The following is a 20,637-nucleotide window of genomic DNA, read 5'->3' as shown; positions in this document are numbered from 1 at the left end:
CAGCTCCTGACTGATGCCAAGGAGTTCAGGCTGTAAGGGTGCACCATCAGGAGCGTTAATGGAGATGCTCACATTCCAGCACAGCCCTGAACCAGCACTTTGATGGGCAGCAGAACCTGCAAAATCCTCTTTTCTGTGATGGTTCTTCTCTGGATTCAGGTATCATATGGGATAAACTCTAATCAAAGCTTTGCCTAAGGGTACAGCATTCCTGGCATCTTTCCCTTGCTCATCTTTTCTGCTGTCTGAAAGCATCTGGCTATAGCCTTCCTCTTGGTGTTACAGCTACATAGATCTACTTCCCATCAAAACTTTTTTTCTGAGATCCCTATTCCAGGGTTAGCTGGCAGATGGACACAGGCACATGGAACCAGCCAGTTCAGCTATAAAATAACCCCCTAAATCTTCTACCCTGCCCAGTCTGGTGAATTTGCTCAAATAAGCTACAAAACACTGTCAGGGCTGTTCCTTTCTGTAAGGATGGAGGTAACTACTGTGTGCTGGTGTGTGGAAGCAAAAAACCAGGGTTCCTGCCCTGCCCATGAGGGTTCAGACTCACATACCCCCATCTCCCAGGTAGGTGCCATCCTGATTTGTCACACTCACCTTCACACACTGGTGCTTAGGTCCTCAGCTCCTCCCTGCCCATAGGAGCAGGGTGGCCAGAGAGGGAGGAGAGCACATACTCTCACCCAGAGCCCTGCAGTCAGATGGCTGTGATATCCCCTCAGTGAGGTGGGATCTGCTGAAGTGGCCAAGGGGGGAGCTGAGCTGGGGGCAGAGGTCTTACATTAGCACTGAAACAGCAAAGCAGGCACCAGCACGAGCATGGGAGCACATCCCACTATCCTGGATGCTGGGTCTTCCTCCTGTGGGTTGGGACCAGCCAAGCAGAGGGGAATGGTGCCCTGGGCAGGAGCGCAAACCTCAGGCTCCTGTGCACAGGCATGACAACTCCTCTTCAGGCTCCCGCAGGGCTCTGGCCCTCCATCCTCGCTGAATCCCACCCCAGCATCTCTGCCAACGCTATCCACCAACACGCTGTGCTAAAGCTTGGGATCAGAGCCCCACTCCAAAACCAGAGCAGCTGCCTTCCCTCTCTGCTAAATACTCAGCTCCTCCACCTGGCCTGTGATCTTTTCCAGCTGCTGTGGTCAAATTTGCCAAAGCCAGCAGTCCCTCCCTTAACCCCTTCAGCCCACTGCCTTATGCTCTTCAGGTTCCCGTGGCAAACATCACCGGCTCTGCAGGGGGTTTCAGCTTCCTTATACTTGAGAAACTAAGCTGGTCCTTCCCCCAGGAGTTTTATGCTGCTTTAACAAGCATCTTTGGCTGCTCTGTTTCTGTCAAGGCTGTAGGCCTCCATGCTCAGGATGCAACCACTCTCACTAAGCCTAGCAGCCTTTCTGCCTGGGTGCTTGTGGAAGCTGAGAGCACTTTCCAGAGTTCCCCAAGGGGAGCAGTCAGATCTTTCAGAAAATTAATTGAGCTGCTCTTACTAGATCACCTGCTTCACCTCCCTGGCTGCTGGTTCCCATGTTCAGGTTTTCCAGAGCCCAGGCAGGGCTGCTGCCAGGTCCCTGACACAGGGAAGAAATCCAAGGCTCATCTCCAATGAAAGCTTCTCACCTGTCATATTTGCTTCCCTGGGGGTAAGAAGCTACACATTGATAAGCCCCACAGGGCACAGAGACTTGGTAACCAGACATCTACCATAAATTTTGACTCGATAACTTGGAAACACAGATTATAAATGTGCTGCAGTGATGAGCCAGAAAGAGCTTAAAACTCCCAGCCAAAAAGGGGTATGAAATAGTTCAGAGGTGCTGGCACTTGAAATTATTTTTTTCATTAAAAAAAAAAAATGTGGAAAAGATGAGCATTACCCACATGCCCAGGTCCCTAGCATGCCACAGGCCGCCCATGGGTGTCACACCAAGGCATGCAACATCCCATGGCATGTGCTTAGGAGGGAAGTGGGGGCCGTGCCTAGTTCAGATTTTCATCTTCAGCAACATGGCAGATCTCATGTAAAAGGTGCGTGAATCAAAACAGAAGTGCCTACAGGCTGCTGGGAAGTGACACCACCGTGACTCATATCATCCTGTTTAAAACAATCCTCCCCCTCACCTTCTGCCCTCCATAGAGATGCACCTTGGACAGTTCCAGCACAGAGCCCACTGTTACTTACCCCCCTCTTCAACCTCCTTAACACCATTTTTGGGCCATGGTGTTTTTCTCAGGTGACCTCTCCCATCACCAAGCTCTGCTGGAGCACTTTTGCAGCTCACCCCAAGTACAACAAACAACTTTCTTTTCCTGACTTTTCCTTTATTATTTTGTACACGCCATAAAAACCATTGCAGGTTTTCTTTCACATTCACGAGATCTCCTGGAAATTATTGCCATTTCCCATACATATTAAAAAAAAAAATAAAAAGGTCAACAGACAAAGAGACCTGCTCATTCTGAGCTCCCTGCAGACACAGAAGCCCATAAGAGCGAGAGAGAAACCAGTTTTCACAGACAAAGGCTGGCTAGGTGACCACACATGCTAAGCAAGCCACGTAACACTGAACAAGACCACTTGACCACACACGATACACATTGGGAACACTTGGGAAGGGGTAGTGGAAGAGTTGCCTTGGAGCTGAGCTTGTCAGGGTTGGTTTTTTTTTTTGGTGTAAAATCCAGCAGTTACAGTATTATCTGATGGGAAGTAATTCTGATGAGGGTTGTGGACACATTCAAGTATTCTAGGGCTGTTCTTCTCTAACAGATGGGAGGATAATAGCTCAGCAGGGTAGCCTGATGGCTTCCGCTAAGTCCCCTGCTTTAGCTAAAAGCACATCCAGTACAAAGGCAAATGCAGAAGCACAGGAAATGCCACACCTGAATGGATCCATGGTCTGGTTTGGTATCCAGTTACACTGTGGTCAACTCCTGACACTTGGGAGACTGGAGGAGAGGGGATTTTCACCTGGTTGTGCAACAGTGTCCTGGGAAAGGAGCTCCCTCCCTCACCCCAGCCCTTTGCTCCCTGAAACATGACACAGGAGAGGAAAGGAGAAAAGCCAGAGAGAAAGCAGAACAGATACTCACTCCCACCACCTCTGCAGTTGCAAAGGTCGTGCTTTTTGTTTTGCTTTCTTCCCTGCTGCTGCTGTTTATTGCTTGAAACTTTAAATAAGGGTCTTTTCAAAAATAAAAAGGGAAGGATATGGGAACTGAGAACATACTAAATGGATTTCTCATTGCTCCCCAGGGATCTGAAAATACAGTAGTGGGTGCACACTCTGTGGATAAAAACCTAAAAAAGCACTTTTTTTAAAAAAGGACAATAAAAGTTCAAAAAACCTGCCACATTTAGAGCACTTGTGTCTTACAGTCACAGCATATGGGATGTATGACCCATGACAACCATTCCATCCCAGACTAAGTCGAGGTTTCTCTATTGCACGTTCATGAAATGTTCTTCTTGGGGTCACAGTTCAGATCAGAGGACCACACCAGCTCCAGTCTCCCAGGGTGTTCAGCAGGACGAAGATGCTGTCATTGGGTTGAGTTTCAGCTGGTGGACAGGAGAGTGGATGGGCACAGAACTCAGCACTGAGGTAGGAAAGGCAAAGCATGAGCCTTCAAAGTTTTTGCCCAACGTCAGTTCTTCCGCAAAGAAAGACGCAGCTTCTCGTTTGCACGAGGCGACGGCGGGGCTGGGAGTGGAAGACAAGATCTCAGACTCATATTGTAGCAACTGGCCCATGAAGCCAAAGTTTGGTGAGATCAGGCTCCGGCGCTGCTTGATGTAGTCAAAGGCTTCCTCCAGGCACAGCTTCTTTGTCTTCATGAGATATGCCATGCAGATGGTGGGAGAGCGTGAAATCCCTGCTTCACAGTGCACCAGGATCTTTCCCCCCGTTCGTCTGACATAATCTAGGGGAAAAAAAGTCATTGTAGACATCAGTTGTCATTGGGGATGGAGAGCACACTGCAACATGCACCCAGCACTGGAGGTGGAGCGTGGCACACAGCCAGTCCACCAGCAAGGAGAGGTTTGCTCTTCTGTTGGCTACTAAGGGTAACAGATTAAAAAAGAAGGGGGACAAAACCCAGCCTGAGATGGAGCAGAGCTGCAGATGACAAGAGGTTTCAGAATCTGTGGATCCCAATTTGGTTCTTTCTGTATTTTTCAGGAAAGTCCTTCCCTGTCTCATTCCCATGTGTCTATTTCTCTTTGGAACAGCTGATTTTGCAGGGCATTGTGAGACAGATCAGGTATCTGGGCAATGCTTGTGTTTGCTGTACCTGCATTTCTCTGTCTGTGGCTCAAAGTTCTGACCCAAGCCTAGCCTGGCTAACCCTCCCAACGTCAGGTCTTCCAAAAGCTACAGACTGCTTTCTCATCAGCTTTGCTAGGAAAACCAGAACTTTTCTTTTCTATAAAGTCCCGACCTAACTCCCTGCTTGGCCAGTAAGCAGCAACTGGCAGCAGTACCAGGAGTTGAGCCCTTGGTGGGTACCCTTGGGTGGAGAGGCTGAGCTCACTCCCTGGGGCCTCACCACAAAGCACACAAGAACTGGTAGGCAGTTGCTAATTACAGCCTGGTCAAAGGATGCTTGGACTTAAGTCAGGATATAAAAGGCTTATGCAAAGCACCCATTTTACACAACAGGAGCCACTGTGGTTACTCACACAACACAATGATTGTTATTAGATTAAAGAGAATGTGCTTAAAATAAGTCCTTTCCACACAAAAATACAGTTCAAAAATAGATGTTCTCTGCTTTATTGACTTGAGCAATATGTTCAAGCTCCAATTTATGGGTAACTGCGCTGAGTGTAGCGCTCAGTGAAACAACACAGAGCTGAGCAAGTTATCATTTGCCTGTCTTCAATTGTCTGCCGGGGGACTGGTGCCACCATGACCAGTTAAATATAACTACTGCACAAAATAAGACGTGGATTTGAGTCATCCCCAGCATCTACACCACACACCCAATTTAAAAGAAAGTGAAAACTAAAGTCATCCTCAAAATCTGGGAAATTGTCAAATGACTCAACTACTATCTGAAGGGGTTGGGGATAGGACAGAAGAGTGCTGTGAACTACCATTTTCCCCAAAAGCTGTAAGAAGCCTCTTATGGGGTAGGGTTCAGAGAGCACCCTCAGGTGAAGTGTTTGTAATTTTGCCTGCACTGTTGAAGGACTCAAACTCAGCTGAGCAATGTCAGCTGGTCTGTAACTGGAGTTACGTTTTGTTTCTCTCACAAATGTTCCTGGAGAGTAACAGCACTGATTTCAACACCATCTCCACCCAGGCTCAAGCTATTCCACCCCACTAACCCACCCTGTGCCTCTCAGGCAGGAGCCTCTCCCTTGCGCTGCCTGGCCCAGCTGGTGTGCTGCTCACCTACCCAAGAAGGTTTGGGAGGGGATGGCCTCCTCGTTTTTTATGTATTGGGGTATTTGATTCAAGGGTGAGATAGCCAGCATGATCAAAAGGAGTTATGGAAAGAGCTCTGTGATAAGGGGAGACACTGGATTTCTAAGACCCTGACTTCAGGATATTGCCTTGCTGTCCTGAGATAAGCTGACTCTGCTTCACCTGGCTTTTACAGGGTCTGCCATGCAAGTCCAAGGAACCAATGTTGTTTTTTCCTTTACAAGAATCAATAGACTTTGGTGTTATTCAATCACGCTTCTTCACACCCTGTCATGCTGAAGTTACACCTATACTTGCTTTGAAGAGAAAATAAAGCTGACCAGCTCACTGCCCTGTCTGCCTGACAGCAGTCAAGAGGAGGATTTTCCTTCCCTAGCCTTCCAGCCTGGACAGAGGGACAGAGACCTTGCTCCTCCTACCTTCCTCACAGAAATCCCTCTGCCAGGAGAGATGCTGGGGAAGGAAGGGAGCTTAAACTTTTGCTGTGACATCTAGGAACATAAAATAATGTGTCCTTCCCACCAACATGTATTTTAAAATAAATTAAAAGACATGAAGATTTGGATGTTTGTTAATTTGGACCTACCGATGAAGTCAATGGCTTCCTGGAAGTGTGAGCTGATGTCTGCCGTGTGACTGTCCTCCACTGGGATCCACTTGTAGCAATACTGGTCTTTGAAGGACTCAGAGCTTTTCCTGGAGACATTAAGCAGGGCTGTGATGTGCAGGTTGGCAAGAAACTCGCACTTGGAAGCGTGATAGGCACTGCCAAGGTAGAGAAAAGGCAGGATTTCAACTGGACCACCCTGGAAGAGAAGGAACAGAAACATGTAACTCCTTTTCAAGGGCATTTGAGTCCTGATACTTGAGAGAGGGGCAAGGGAGCCTGTGTGGACGCCCGCTCCCTCCATCCCTGGTGTTTTTGGACCCCATTGCTGCCAGTCAGTGAACCACTGCAATGGCAAAGCCCACACAGGAAAGGTTTTCATTTTCTTGTCCACATCTGTGAGGTACAAAGTCAGATTCAGCCCACTTGCATGCAGGATATCCCTGGCTTTCTTTAAAGCGCTGCCCCCTTGGGGTGCACCTGAAGTGTTTTCATATGTGAGGCCTGCCCCCTCTGAGGCTTTTCTGAAATATGGGTGAGGTGGCGAGCTGTAGCTGAGCAGGGAGGAAGAGGATGGAGGAAGAGGCTGCTCTAGCTTAGCCCAGGGCTCAGCCCCTACACTCACATCTCCAGAGGTGAAGCAAAGCAAAAAAATTGGAACAAGGCTCCCCGTCTCCCCACACCTCCCTAGGGTGCAGCACCCTCTGCGTCATCTGCCCCAAAATGTCATCTCGGTTCCTCCTTCCTCAGCACAAACAAAGGCTGGGTGACAAGACCGCAAAAGAAAAAAAAAAGTCACCACCTGACACAAGGGTTTTGGAGACCGCAGGTAACTTTCCATGATGCGCAAGAGCTGCTACCAGCCCCCAGCTGTGAGCTGCATGCCCACGCACAGGGGACAGCCAGGACCGCCTGGCGTGGGAGGCGCTCCCAGGGGGGCAGAGGGGCATCGCTCGGGGGCTCCCCCAGCGCCAGGGAACGTGCATCCTGGCGGAAGCACCCGACCGCAGGTGACATCTCAGGGCACACGCGTTCCCTGGGCCAGGCAGGCACAAGATGACTTCCCCTGTGGAAACCCCGCTCCCCCTGCCCAAAGGTGGCTGTCGAGAGATGCCGCCTCTTCTCAAAGTGGCCCCACAGCCCCAGCCCCCTCCGCCAGTTTCCTTCCTCATGGTTCACACTGCCTGACTGTGTGATAAAGACGGGTCACAAGTACAGTTTTAGGGCCAGATAGGGTGGGTTTCCTTCTTCTGTTGCCTAATTTTGGAGCCAGGCAAGAGGTGATGCTGACCAGCAGCACACACAGGGCCCCTTGTTCGACACACAGGCTGCCAGCCAGGACTGCGACAGCTTATTGACGGTCTGTGCAGCATGAGGGCCACCAGCACCCTGCCAGCTTCTAACAAAGTCCAGTGGCAGGAGGGAGAAGACCCAAGGGGAAGGTCACCCACCACAGCTGGGACACACACCTGGTCATAAGCGGGTTTGTGGTTGGCACACTGCTTCTCACAGTGGCCAGCGAGGTTTCTCTCTGCCTCGGTCCTCTCTGGGGAAATGAGTTTTCCATCCACGCAGCACTCAGGATATTGCGAGTTAAAGGTTTCATATCCCCCTAGGGAAGGGCAAGAAAACAAAACAAAACACCTAACATTAGTATTTGCACTTCCAAAAACTGGTTTAATTAAATGTGGTAGAGAAATGAAGCTCCAGTGCTTGCAACACAGTGGGGTAGTGCTGGTGCTGCACAGCGATGGGCCCCAGGGGGGTTAGTGCATGATAGCGCTCGCCTGGGGAAATGGGTCTGTCTAAAAGGCTTTGGGCACCTGAAGAAAAACCTCCGATACCACTGACAATTATTAACTTGCCAAAAGCCAGTGGATCCAGATTAAAACTGCTAGCAAATGTAATTCTGTTGAGTCTGGCAACCATTAACCCCAGCCCAGTACAGCAGCAATTAAACTCCCTCCCCCAGGTTTTATGTAAGCACTATTTCCAGTGTTTGAGACTCAGATATCTGTACGCCAGAGTCATCTTCTCTAAATCTGTCATTACTATATAGGCTGTGACAACATAAGAAATATTTTATTTGCATTTTTGAATGGACAAACCAAGAGTGGGATGCTTGCAACTGTCATTAATCACCACAATGCACAAGACAGCGAGGTAACGAAGACAACCCCACTGAAACCATTCTATTAAATAACAGCTATAAAACTTAATGAAATCCTGTGACAGCATTTGACAACTGAATAGCCCCACATGAGCTATTCTGCATGGTTAAGTACTGCATTTGTTTCATTCAGTGCGCTGCTAATGAAAAGGAATTAATCCTATTATTACATTGTTACTCAAAGTTTGTCGTCAGCTAAATCGTTGCCTGTTTCCAGGCTGAGAATACACTGCAGAGGAGCACACAATCTCCAAAATGAACATGAATAAGTCAGGTAGCAGAAGCAGCCTGGAAATGTATGTGGTGTGCCACATGTCTGCCACCTGTGCTTTTTCAGAACAGAAAGGCACCGTGAAAGCTCTTGAACAGCTAGATTCAATAATCCTGAGCACCGCCTTCAAGTAAACAAGGCTCAGAAAGCAAACGCTCCAATGCGATTCATTCACCTGCAACTGTTTCGCCCTGATAAGCGGTGTTGGTGTGGGTGCCCTGGTGCAAGGGTTTCGAAACAAAGGAAGCGCCGAAGATCTGAGCGGCCACAGGGCCCCCGCCACCCTCGCTGCCAGGGCTGCCTGGTACAGCTACCACTGACATTTCAGCCCTGTAATGCCGGTGTCGCATTTGTTTGTGGTGTTTGAGCAGATGTATGCTCAAATTCATGACGTGCTACTGTCACCCACTCAGTCCTACCGTGGGGTCCTCATGTTGCAAGTGGCTGGCACAATCCAAAGCTCACTGAACATGATGAAAGTCTGTTTTCCATGACGGAGGGCAGGAGGGTGACTTTGCAGTCAACTGGCACAGGGTACCTGCACCTTTCCTCCTACTCCCCAGCCACATTCAGCCAGCTCACCCCAGAGCTCGCAGCACGAGGCAGTGGGATAAGCAGCCAAGTGACCATGGAGACCATAAGGGGGATTAATAAAACGGATATCCCCAACAACTGGGTTGATAAATTGATATCCCCAACAACTTGCAGTCTGAAAAGCCAACACACACAAGCAACTCTCCAGACTCCTCTGCTCTCCTCATCTCCAACTGCCCTTTGTGGTGTGGGCTTCTAAATCCTCATTTTGCGTAGCTGACTTTAGCTCCCCTTTGCCCCCCAACCACTGCCATCACATAGGAAAAAGATGTCCAGTTTATATAAATAGCCACTATCCCCATTTACGTCCTGTGTTGGTTTTACTCTTGAATGAACGCAGAAATCCACAGGAGCCAAATCAGCATGTGTGTTCAGACAGACATGCATGTCTCATGTCTCTGGGGCAGCTAACACATGCAGCTGCTGAATGGTTAATTACAAGCCTTAGGGATCAGGATATTTGCAGACCATTCTTAAAGTGAGTCACCTCCTCATCCCATCCTCCAGCAATCTCCTCTCTTCCCCCTCCCCACTCAACCTAGCTTCCCTGAGGTCATTTCTGCAAATACTGGATTGCTCATCACAGAGAGCTGTGCTGCGCTTCGGTTTCAATCAATAAATAATAGAATCCTTGTCAGCACCCAGGGAGGATTATTTTATATTTCTGCAAGCTCTCCCCCCACCACACAAGCACTCTCTCCATGCTGGGGCTGAGCTCACCCAGAATGAAACTGCACCTACACAGATGAAAGATAAGACACACGAAACCCTTGGAAGCCAGAAAACAAGGGAAGGAATGGGGCCTGGCATGCAACTTGGCTTGCGACGGCTCTGCACTAGCCACCCTACCTGGGGCCAGATCCCCAGGAGGCTTGGTGACCTGTTCATATCCTACCTCTGCAGCTTCTGAGGCGAGACCGACCACCTTAACCCTTAAGTAGCCAACACCTCCTCCCAGCTCCCCCACATCCAGGGAGAGCAGGAGTATAAGGGGGAACCTCAAGGAGCTTTTTTTCCTGGTGGTTTTACAGCCCATTATTTACAAAGTGGGTGCTACAGACCCCCAAAGAACCCTTTCTCCTGGCCAGTGCCCAGTGCTTCAGGGTGATTTATATCCCCAACGTGTCAGAGATCTTCCCCTAGACTGCAACAGCTTCCTGGGGGTCCATGGCCCCAGTGAATCAGCAGTGCTGCCCACTGAGTCACCAGCTCCTCTGGCCACACCAGATCTGAAACAGAGCTGCCGACTTCATGGGCCTGATCCTGCCACCCTGAGACCATCCAACAAAGGGGAACAGCAGCAGAAAACCGAGGAAGCTTTCCCATCCATTAAGGAGCTATCTTTTTTTAAGCCTCAAATAGTCAGGCTTTTAAGATAAGACACTTTGCAACACACAAAAGGTACAAAGCAAAGCCTACCTCAGCCCCCCACCCCAGATAAACTGCCCACAGCCACAGTCACCACTTCAAAGCTTGGGGCTGCTACATAGAGGAGGGAAGGACGATCTTGTGGCTGAACGAGCGGGCTGAGAGTCAGCAGAGCTTAATTCAGCCCCTGGTTGGCCACAGACTTCCCAGCGTGCCCTTGCAGATGTTTCTTCAACTCTGCTTTAATGAGGACCCCAAAGATTTGGTTGGCCCCCCACAATGCAGGTATCCCTGCCTCGCAGCAGCGCTAGCGCCGCTTTTGGGGCGCCTGCCCGACTCCCAGGCAGGCTGGGGGTGCCCGCACAGAGCCAGGCTGGGGGCAAACCGCCCTGGGGGTCCCCCCTCGGCACCGGGCGGTACCCGGGCGGGAGGTGCCTCTGCCCCGGCGAGGATGCCCTGCGGGCACTGCTCGTTAGCAGGCAGAAACTGGGCACATCAGGACAAAACTAGCGTGATGGAAGGCTTAATAAAAGTGAATTAACCCTGGCCGATGAGGGCACGGGGGCAGAGTTTATTCAAGAGACACCGCCTGGTTTTCTCCTGCATTTATAGCCTGAGGCTATGGCGAGGGAGGGTGTGCAGAGACCCCTACTGCGGCGTGGCCCCGGCAGCCGGGTGTGCGGGGTTGGGGAGGGAGCCCCCGGGCCGGGCACTGCCCCCTCCGCGGGGGCGCACGATGGGGCTGAGAAAACAGGGAGGGCAAACGGACAAAGGCACTGCTAGGAGAAAGGAGGGGAGGACAGGGGAAGGGCGGGCTGCTCTTTTTTAAATCGTTTTATTATCCCCGGGTTACACGGAAGGAAAACAAAGAACCGTAATTAAACGGCTGTATAAAATACTCGTCCCGCGACAAGCCCCGGAGTTTCGGCTGCGGGTTTCCCCTACCGGTCCCGGTATGCCCGGCGACGGGGGGAGCCTCTCCGCCCCGGGAGGAGCGGCGGGTACCCAGCCCCGGGGTCAGGGCCGCCCCGTGTCACCACCGGGCGGAGAGCAAGAAACGGTGGCCTCGGCTCTCTCTCATCTGTCAGGCCCATTTCGTTTTCCACGCAGCCCCGGTCTCTCTGCCCCCCCTCTCCCTTTGACTATCTGCAACTTCTGCTCTTCTTCCCTAATATTCTTTGCGTTCCATCAGCCTCTTAAACGCGCGGCGGGGGTGAGCGGAAAGGCATTTCGGCTCAGCCCGCAGAGTCTATCCGGGATTTATTTCCAGTGGGTGGAAAAGAAACGAAATCCCGGCGTTACCTCCCTGTCCTCCACCAATAATCAGGTTAACTGAGGGACGCTGGTGGCGGACGGGAGCGCCGCCGGCCGCCGCCACCGGGAGGCTTTGAGGGTCGATCCGCGCCGCTTCCCCCAACCCCGGCCCCCCTTGCCCGCCGCCCCTCTCACCTTTCAGGAAGCAGACCCTGGCCCCGGCCTCCGGCAGGCTGGAGAGCAGGGCGTTGAGGACGATCTGGGCCGTGCTGTCCTTCTTCAGCTTCTGCCAGTGCCCCGTGCCCTGGTCCAGCACCACCACGGCCGCCAGCCGGGCGGCCCCCGCCGCCCCCTCGCCGCCCAGCAGCAGCCGGGCGCGGGCTGCCGCATCGGGTACCACGAAGTGGAGCGGCACGGCCCCGCCACGGGCCCGCCGCATCACCACCGAGTTGAGGTTGACGTTGAGCGAGCCGCGGAGGCAAGAGGCCGAGTAGGACAGGTAGGGCCGGCAGTCCAGCACCAGGCAGCGGGAGGGCTCCTTCCGCAGGAGCTTCCTCAGCTGGCGGCAGTCGAGGGACGTGACTTTCATGCCGGCCGTGGGTCACGCCCAGCCGCAGCCGGGGCAGGAGCGGGAAGAGCGGCAGGAAGGCGCCCGCCGGGGATGCCGGGGGTAGCGCGGAGCCGCGGGGGCTCGGCCGGCGGCGGCGCGAGAGGGACGGAGGCACCGCGGCGAGCCCGGGCAGGGAATCCCGGCCGCCGCCACCGGGCATTTATATGAATGGGAGGCCGGGCCCTGACGACACTGCCCATATAAGGGGAGTGACGCGCCCGCCTTCCAAACATGGGCATTCCCCGCCCCGCGCCGGCCGGCGCCCCGCCCCCTGGCGGGGATCCCCTCCCTCCCCGGCAGCGGGCGGGGGCCGCGGCCGCGCAGGCAGCGTTAGTCAGGCTCGGAGGCAGAGGAAGCTGAAAAACGCCGCAAAAATTCTCCAGTCATCGGCCTGAGGCTCATCCCAGCATCACCGCGCCCCCCCCAGCCAGCGAGGAGAGCCGGGAAGCGCGCCGGGGGCGGGGGTGCAGCGCTGGGGCAGGTTTCACACGCCAGGTTGCAAAGGGGGTTTCAGTTCCCATTAATCTCCCCCTCGCTGTGTACGCCCTCACCCCCGGCAAAGCCTGAGCGCGGGCAGGGCTGCCTGCCAGGGCACTGCCACCCAGGGGACGGGGGCTGCCTGCTTCTAGATCCCCTCGGCAGGAGCCGGGTCACCTCCCCGGGCCGCAGTTTGCATCGGCCGAGTGACAGGCGTGGACTGCCTGGGGAACATCCCCGAGGATGTGGGTACCTGGCCCCCAGCCTCGCAGCAAAGGAGCAAACGATCAGTAACTTGGGACAAAACAAGAGGTGCTATTTCTGCAGAACTAATGAATGCTCTGGAGAGGAGGGTGTCAGGGATGGGAGCATCCCTGCAACAGAAAAATTGCTGCCATGGCTCTTTTGGGGGGTCGTCTTGTGTCCCTTTCCTTGCAGAAGACTTCTAAGCTGTAAGACTGTGCCTCAAGGTCCTGCGAGAGTTACACTACAAAGCTCAGTCTGTGCCAGTGTCCAGAACTCACGACGACAACAAGACGCACAGGAATTAGGAAATTTGGCACTTGCCCTTTCCTTGTAGATAAGTTTTGCAAAGTGACCAAAATGAGAACTGGAAATTCCTGGAAGAAGTTAGGCAAAAGGATGAGCTTCAGCCAAGCTCATTACAGTTCGGACAGATTACAGTGGAGCTGTCTAAGAGTAGGGTGTCATTTATTCTGATGGTGCCCTGAAAGTATGTTCACCTCAATAGCAGGCAGGAAGTGCCATCCCTGCCACGGATTGCCTGCAGCTGAAACAGAAGCATGAACGAGACACTGCGAAGAAAATGTTCAAGCTGATTGAAAGAATGGCAGCTACTGGTTTTGAAGCACCTCTTCCTCCTCTTCCTCTTTGAACCCCTCTGCAGCCCCTGGCTGGCTCCTTCCAACCTGGCTCCCCTCCTCTGAGTCAGTCAGGGTACGAGACGGAACAAAAATAGGAGTAGCTTGTGGGTAGGGGCAGATGTTCGCTGAGTGTCTTAGCGTGGGTGTTTGTCTTCAGCTGGCCACCGCCGTCATGGCAGCCCAGCTCCTTCCCTGCTTCTGCACCGCCCTGGGAGGCAGCTGGGCATTGCCAGAGCTGCATGGCTGGGTTAGACGTCCCCATGTGCCAGCACAGTCCCTGCCAGAACTGGATCTCCACCACGAGCATTGCCACAGCTGTACCGAAAACCTTCACATCATCCCATGCGCGGGCCAAGTCTTCCCCTTTATTTTTCACTAGGTGGGGAATCTAGCACAGGCAGGGGCACAGTGACTTGTTCCCGCTCACACAGGAAACCTCCGCACCGCCTGGACACAACCTGCCTTTCCTGCCTCCCAGCCCCCAGCTTCAGGAGCCGCTTCTTCCTCCCTGAGAAGTAGCCTGGCTCCCTCGGGGCTTGGCCCCCAGTAACAGCCCAGCTGGAGAACTGGTCCCAGTGCGGCACAGAGAGGGGAAGAGGGACTGTAGGCAGATGCTAGCATGCTCCCCTCCTGGGAGGAAGGAGGGGGCCAGTGCAGCCGCAGGAGAGCATCATTTCCTCTCAGGAAACCCAAGTGAAATGTGAAGGGGTGGGAAAGAGCTTTTTGTCCCCCCAACTCCTGGCTGAAGTGCTAGGCTGGAGGAGAGGGCAAATCATACCAGCCCAGAAAATAAACTCTCAGGGGAATACCTGCAGTTTGGCCTGTACTGGCAGTGGGGTGCATATATCACTGACCTGACCGGCAGCTGACCTTCCTTCTTTTACACACCTAATGCTGAGCATCCAAACAACTGCCTTTCAGTAGATTACAGCTCTGCTTTTGTTTCTTAATGGAGTGAGTCATGACCACCTTTTTATTAGAAGAAAATAACAAGGCTAACAGCAGCTGTACTAATGCTTCCTCTGCTGCAGGGTGCTGGATGCAGAGTGTCCCTGACTTCTCTGCCCACCAGCGAAATGACTTGGTTGTACTTTGAAACAGATGAGCAATCAGGGCTGATGCTGTCAGGGCTGTGGGATGGACACGGATGCTTTTCCTTGCTGGAGCAGCTCCTTCGTTTGTCAGGTGCTCCCAGCCAGAAGGGAGAAAGGGGCTCGATTCCTGTAAGTGGAGGTGGTTGAGCAACTTAAACCTTCTGCTTTAGGTAGGAAACTCCCCTCCTCCCTGCAGCACTTTACATCATTCCCTCTTAGGTTCTGCTGCATCTTTCTGCTCCTCCTCCCGCTTCCCCTTGATAATCTCCCAGGCTTGTTTGTCCTTTGTCTCAGGCTTTTATCAGGGCTTTCAGATCAGCTGTTCCTTTCCTTTTCTTCCAGGCTGTATTTCCCCTAACCTAACTCATTCTTCCCTTCTCCCCTCCCCACCTCCTCCGGGCGCTTTGTTTCTGCCTGTTCTTGGTGCTGTAAAGGGAAACTTTCTCGCTGCAGCTGGGGACACTGATGTACACCCCCTCACCCCCATGTAAAAGCTCCCAGGGTACAGCATCCATGGGACAGTATCCAGCAGGCATTGCTCAAGAGCAAAATGAATGGCATTTTTGTTAGGATTTACTTCCACATTTACTTCAGCCTAAATATAGCTGTATTTTTCATGGGGTGAACGTATGCCTGTTGGAGACAATAAAACCCAAAAGAAGCTTTAACAAGGGGCTTGGGTGAATAAATGAATGTAATTTCTTGGGAGGCAAAAGCAACAAGATGAGCCAGGTTTGTAGGGCTCGAGTTGCCTGAGCTGAGATGAGGAATGCCCTGTGCTGGGTCCTACAAATGGGCTTGTCGCCCCGAAGAGTTAACCCCAAACCTCAGCTGGACAAAGGTAAGAGAAAACCAGCTCTCTCACTGCTTGAAAGGAGACTGAGGGGAAGGCAGATCAAGGGTCACTCAGGAGATATGTCAGGGAGATGGTACAGAGTAACCTAAATGCTGTAGAGTCCTAGGGCTGGGGCTTAGGCTGCATCATATCCCTGCCAGGGCACAGTCCTGAACCCACATCCTCTGGTTGGTTGTGAAACGCAAGAAATTCCTCAGACGAACAAAGCATAGCACAAGACAGCAGAGAAGATGGGTTGACATTTCTTTAATGTTATTAAGATTTCCATAACATCAGCTCCTAATTCTGGAGTGGCTGATGTCAAAACACTTACAGCACAAGCAGTGAGATAAGTTTGTGCTGGTAAATGGGGAGCTGGAAGACAGGTTAATTTATGCCCAGGGCTAAAGGGCAGCTGAGCAGTGGCAAAGGATATTGTCATGCTGAGACCCCATCGGTGTCATGACTTGGTCACTCTGGAGACAAAGTCTAACAAAACAGATTGGAACATTAGCCTTGTTGCAAATTTCTCTCTTTCATCAGAGCAACCCGTTGCTAAAAGCTGATTCTAGAGGGTGAAAAGCACTATCAGACAGATTCTGCAGCATGACCCCCCTTTCCCCTTGCAGCCCCATAGGTATGATCTGATGTTACGCTGGAATCTTTTTTTCTTCCCCCAGAAAGCTAAAAGAAAGGTAGTAACTGCTTGGGTATTTTGATTAAAGAAGAGTTCATACAGGTTTTGCTTTAAATCGATATTCAGTAACAAATCCATAATCATAAGTGACTATTCCCAAAGAATTAGAAAAAAATGCATGCCACAACCTATACAACTGGGAAGAACCAACTGAATTTTGGTTTATTGTGGCCCCAGTGTCTCTCAGACCTGGTTTATATTCCCAGGTCTGCTGTCGTAAAATAGATTTAAGCTAAACGGTGCGTTGGCTTGAATGGGAGTTGCCTGCGCTCAGCACTTCTGAAAATCAGGCTGAAAGGGAATCTCAGATTTACGTCTGATTTTTACCTGACTCATGCCTACGTGACTCCAGCAACTGCTGCAAGCTGCTGTCAGCTGCTGTCAGGAGCAAAAGAGGAATAAACCAAACCTCCTGTCTCCTTTTAGAAGTCACTGTTCTTTCTGTTCCATTAGCTGATGACTTACTCCTGTGTACAGATGGACAAGCAATTTTTAAAACAGGGATTCCAGCTATCTGCACAATCAAGTTTCAGTTTCTCTGCTTGTCTGACATGGCCCAGAGCATCATGAGCCATATTGACGGAGCACTTGCCAGACCCAGTTATGAATGTAAAGAACCCATGTTCCCATTTGCAGCCACATACTATCCCTGGGGTAGCTGCAGTAATTGCTTACATGGGAAAATGATTTGTGTAGTTAGCTGCCTTTAATGTGAGACAAAGCCCTTTTGTTCCTTTATCAACTTGCCAGTTCTCATTTGTTCTTTCCTCTTCCTGCTGCCATTTCCCCGCACGCATTTCTTGCCTTACTCATCCCATCTCTTCCCTTTTCCCGGATGTATTTCCCAGGAATCCGCTCCTATTCCGCACCAGTAGATCTGCCCTTGCTACAACAGCCATCGTCAGTCCGGCTCGGTTTTCACTCGCATCTCCCAGCTTATTCCTGCCCATCGGTACCCAGCCAGCCTCTCGTGCTGCAAATCCTAGTCCTTGTGTGTGGTTACTGCTTCTTTAGACTGTGGGGAGCCATCAAATGACATAAAACATCCTTACATGTGCGTTTAATTGGCTATTAGGACAAGCGTATCTTGGAGAAACACTGGTTACTTTGGTCCAGATCTTCTGGAAGCTAAGTTTGATCATTGCTGCATCTGATTCCCTCTGCCTTGGTCTGTCTGACTGACTCATCTCTTTAAGCACCAGGTTGTTGCCTAGAGGGTATAGTCACATAAATATAATCCACTGCACAGTGCGTGTTACTATGCCCACTTCACAGAGAATGAGTACAGCTCCTGGGTACAGAAATGACTTTTTTAAGCTCAAAATGGAGCAGCTCATGCTTTTAGCTGAGAATGTTTTGGAACCATTTCAGTGGGCTACACAGATATAAGCAAACAAAAAATCAACACATTCAATAAAAAAACATTACACCTCTGTTTTCTACAGCATTGCCAGTAGCAAAAAAAAAAACCCTTCACCCCATAGCCCATGCTTGTTTTCAGGGGTCCCCAGGCATGGTACAGGCAGGGTGAGCAGTGGGTCACGATGCAGACTATGAACTCCCTCTCTTGGCATTGCACATCCCATGCCCAAAAAGCTCTTTATCCCATCTTTGCAAAGAACAGAAAAAGTAGATCTAGGCTTCAGTCTGCCCTCTGGATATCACCCTAAATGGTATTTCTGGACGGTGTTTGGGTCTGTCGCAGAGTATCTAGAAAGCAGCTGTGGGGAAAGGGGGAAGTGGCTGGGGTCGGTGGGCAGGGGGAGGCTGTGGTGACAGCAGATGTGCCACCCAGAGCTGTGGAGGGGAAGGAGATAAACCAGACCTCTTTCACCAGCTGTAACACGAGGGGTAATGGGCTTAAAGCAAAGGAAGGCACATCTGCTGTAGGTGGAGGGAAGCTTCTCAGCAGCAGAGCGTGGGTGCTGGGGTTGCTGGCCACAGCAGGCTGCGGTTCTCCACCGCTGAGGGCTCCAAGAACAGGCTGAACAAAAGCCTGTCTGGGAAGACAGAGTCAGTTCTGCCCTGGCACAGGGGTGGGCTGGATGACCTTTCAAGGGGTCTTCCTACAAATCCTTGTGTTACAGGCTTGTGGGGTCACGTTCAGACACACAAGTTGGTGACTTGGTAACTACCCTAAAATGTGTTAAATGACAATGTAACCTGAATTAATAACTTGATTAATTTCTTTATTTTTACCGAGTGTCCTTTCAGCTGAAGTTGCTCTATGGTTACTTCAAGTGTTGTCTTCCTCCCCTGACATCTGAATCATCCAGAGAAGAAAAAAATAATTTGAATTAAATATTTTTTCCCAAAACAAACCTAGCAAAATAAACTTGTAAAAAGGAAATACTTTACATCTTTTATGTTTCTTTCTCCTAGGCTCCTACTTACTTAACCCCATTTAAACTTTGTATCAGCTTATGACATCCGGTGAAAGTACACTACAGCTTATTAAAATTTAAAGCTGTTACTACAAGGGAAAACACTGAAAGCTCTTTTATGGATTAGCCATGTCGGCAGGATGTGGCTTCGACATTGTGTCCTTTTGACAGCATAGCCCACTTGAGCATCTTTGTAAAATAAAACTTCCCCATCACTTTCAGCCCATTATAGTTTTCATTCTGTGCACCAAACCCTTCCATACCAGTAGGACTACATTCCTCCCCTGTATTTCACAGGCAAAGTAAGAGGGTATCATATGTTAATCCTAAAAAACACATAGCTATATTTAAACTGAAGTAAATGTGGAAGTAGATACTAACAAAAATGCTGTTAATTTAAAAATAGGAGAGTTAAAAAAATTGGATGATACCTGCCATGTGTTTGCTCACCTTTGTCCTCTAGGAAGGGCATGATCTGAGACCAGCAGGGCCTGAATGATGATTTGTATGGATATTATCAAACACAAAGGCTTCTTTTGAGTCAATGCTGTATTGGAAACTCTTCCCAATACAATGCTGCTGCTTATAGTACAAGTCTTCACCAGGGTTTCCTACTGGCAGAAAAGAGCCCGTGGGGTGACATAGCTGATTTCCTCTGAGATATGGCAAACGGTCTGTTGTACAGGAACTCTTGCAACAGAAATTGCCTTGCTGCTTGGTTTGCAGGCTGCACCCCCAGCAAGCCCTCATAGGTACAGACAAGGTTGTCTTTTATTTAGCTGGTGTTCCTGGGAAAGGGTGGTCTCCTCTGAGAAAGAGGCCATTCCTATCTGGGCTTACTTTCAAAGGAGCTCCTTCAGCTGATGCTTTGGCTTACAGAGGCGCATGCAGGCCTTGGGTCCCCATCTGCTCCCTCAGCTGCAGGTGCCTTTAATTTCACTTCCTATGACTTCCTCCCTGAGGGCGTGGGGGCCTGGAGGGGGCTGGTGCATCAAATTTAAAAGGGGGATTTCCAGGTTTATTAAGACTCTTGTTTAATTAAAAAGAAAAAAATTACAAGCCAGGCCCTTTCCCTAGTCCTTCCCAAGTTAAGCCTGGGAAATGCCCCTTCTGACAGGGACTGCTCATGGTGGAGGACCTCTAGGGCTACCTTATTATAGCCTGTGGCTACCAGATGGTCCCATTCTACAGTCCTGATACAGTGAGTGACAGACAGTCCTCCAGAGCAGGAGGACAATGCTAACTCTATAAACTGCTGCTCACTCCATCCCTCCCACACTTAGTGGGTTCTGCTTCACTTTCCTTTGCTAAGATATTCATAGAAAGGTCCCAGCTGAGCCAGAGGTTGTCTAGCGGGAGGGGCTGGACCATCCTGCACCATTCCTTCCTCCAGCTCCGAGGTGTGGAGTGTAACCTCTGGCTGAAGATCAGCACGAGGCCATCACATTTCACGCTACTGCAGATGTTTGCTGCGTAAATGTGTGCTCAGGGTCTTACAAAACATGGCTTTTGGGCTATAAGCTTTGGCAGTCTATTATACATGAACTGTGAGCTGGGGCTTCAGTCATACAGCATCACGCTGCTCTCTGCCTACATGCAGGAAAATCTAGAAATCCAGGGGAAGAAAGCATGCATCAGTATAACCTCACATCCCATCGGCGTGCAATGAAGAGGGCATTCAGGCTGGTCTGGAAGCATCTGTGTAGGCAGAAGTTGACTCATAGGGAAAAAGGGGTGGGAAGGAAGGGGGGCTGAGCTGGGAAACAATTTGTCACTTGCCAGAACATTTGTCCAACATCCCTTGTGGTGATACTGGAAGCCCAGTTTGGGAGGGGGTGGTGAAGTGACCCTCCATGACTGATGCTCGGCTCTCATTCCCACCACCCTCCTCCTCCAGAAGTGCAGTACAGACATGCGCGTGTCCTGCTCTGCACCCCTGGGATGTCTC

At 50.9% G+C, this 20,637-nt stretch overlaps 1 protein-coding gene across 1 annotated transcript; it reads right to left on the bottom strand.

The window, feature by feature from the left end:
* Positions 1-2,324: 2,324 nt before the first annotated feature.
* DUSP5 (dual specificity phosphatase 5) lies at positions 2,325-19,547 on the bottom strand. Its single transcript, XM_037400887.1, has 4 exons — positions 11,904-19,547; positions 7,521-7,663; positions 6,031-6,250; positions 2,325-3,933 (listed from the first exon to the last, which is right to left on the bottom strand). Exons 1-4 carry the CDS (start codon positions 12,295-12,297, stop codon positions 3,533-3,535), a joined length of 1,158 nt encoding a protein of 385 aa, XP_037256784.1. The 5' UTR covers positions 12,298-19,547; the 3' UTR covers positions 2,325-3,532.
* Between the last annotated feature and the right edge of the window lie 1,090 nt (positions 19,548-20,637).

The sequence above is a fragment of the Falco rusticolus genome, chromosome 9 (genome assembly GCF_015220075.1).
Source record: "Falco rusticolus isolate bFalRus1 chromosome 9, bFalRus1.pri, whole genome shotgun sequence".
NCBI lineage: Eukaryota > Metazoa > Chordata > Aves > Falconiformes > Falconidae > Falco > Falco rusticolus.
This window is presented reverse-complemented; position numbering and strand designations above follow the sequence as displayed.

Excerpts from the sequence above, each read along its gene's own strand:
- DUSP5 (XM_037400887.1), bottom strand. The coding sequence starts at position 12,297 with ATGAAAGTCACGTCCCTCGACTGCCGCCAGCTGAGGAAGCTCCTGCGG. Across the intron at positions 6,251-7,520 it reads ACAAACCCGCTTATGACCAG|GGTGGTCCAGTTGAAATCCT; the intron begins GTGTGTGTCCCA and ends CTTCTCTTCCAG. Across the intron at positions 3,934-6,030 it reads GGAAGCCATTGACTTCATCG|ATTATGTCAGACGAACGGGG; the intron begins GTAGGTCCAAAT and ends TTTTTCCCCTAG.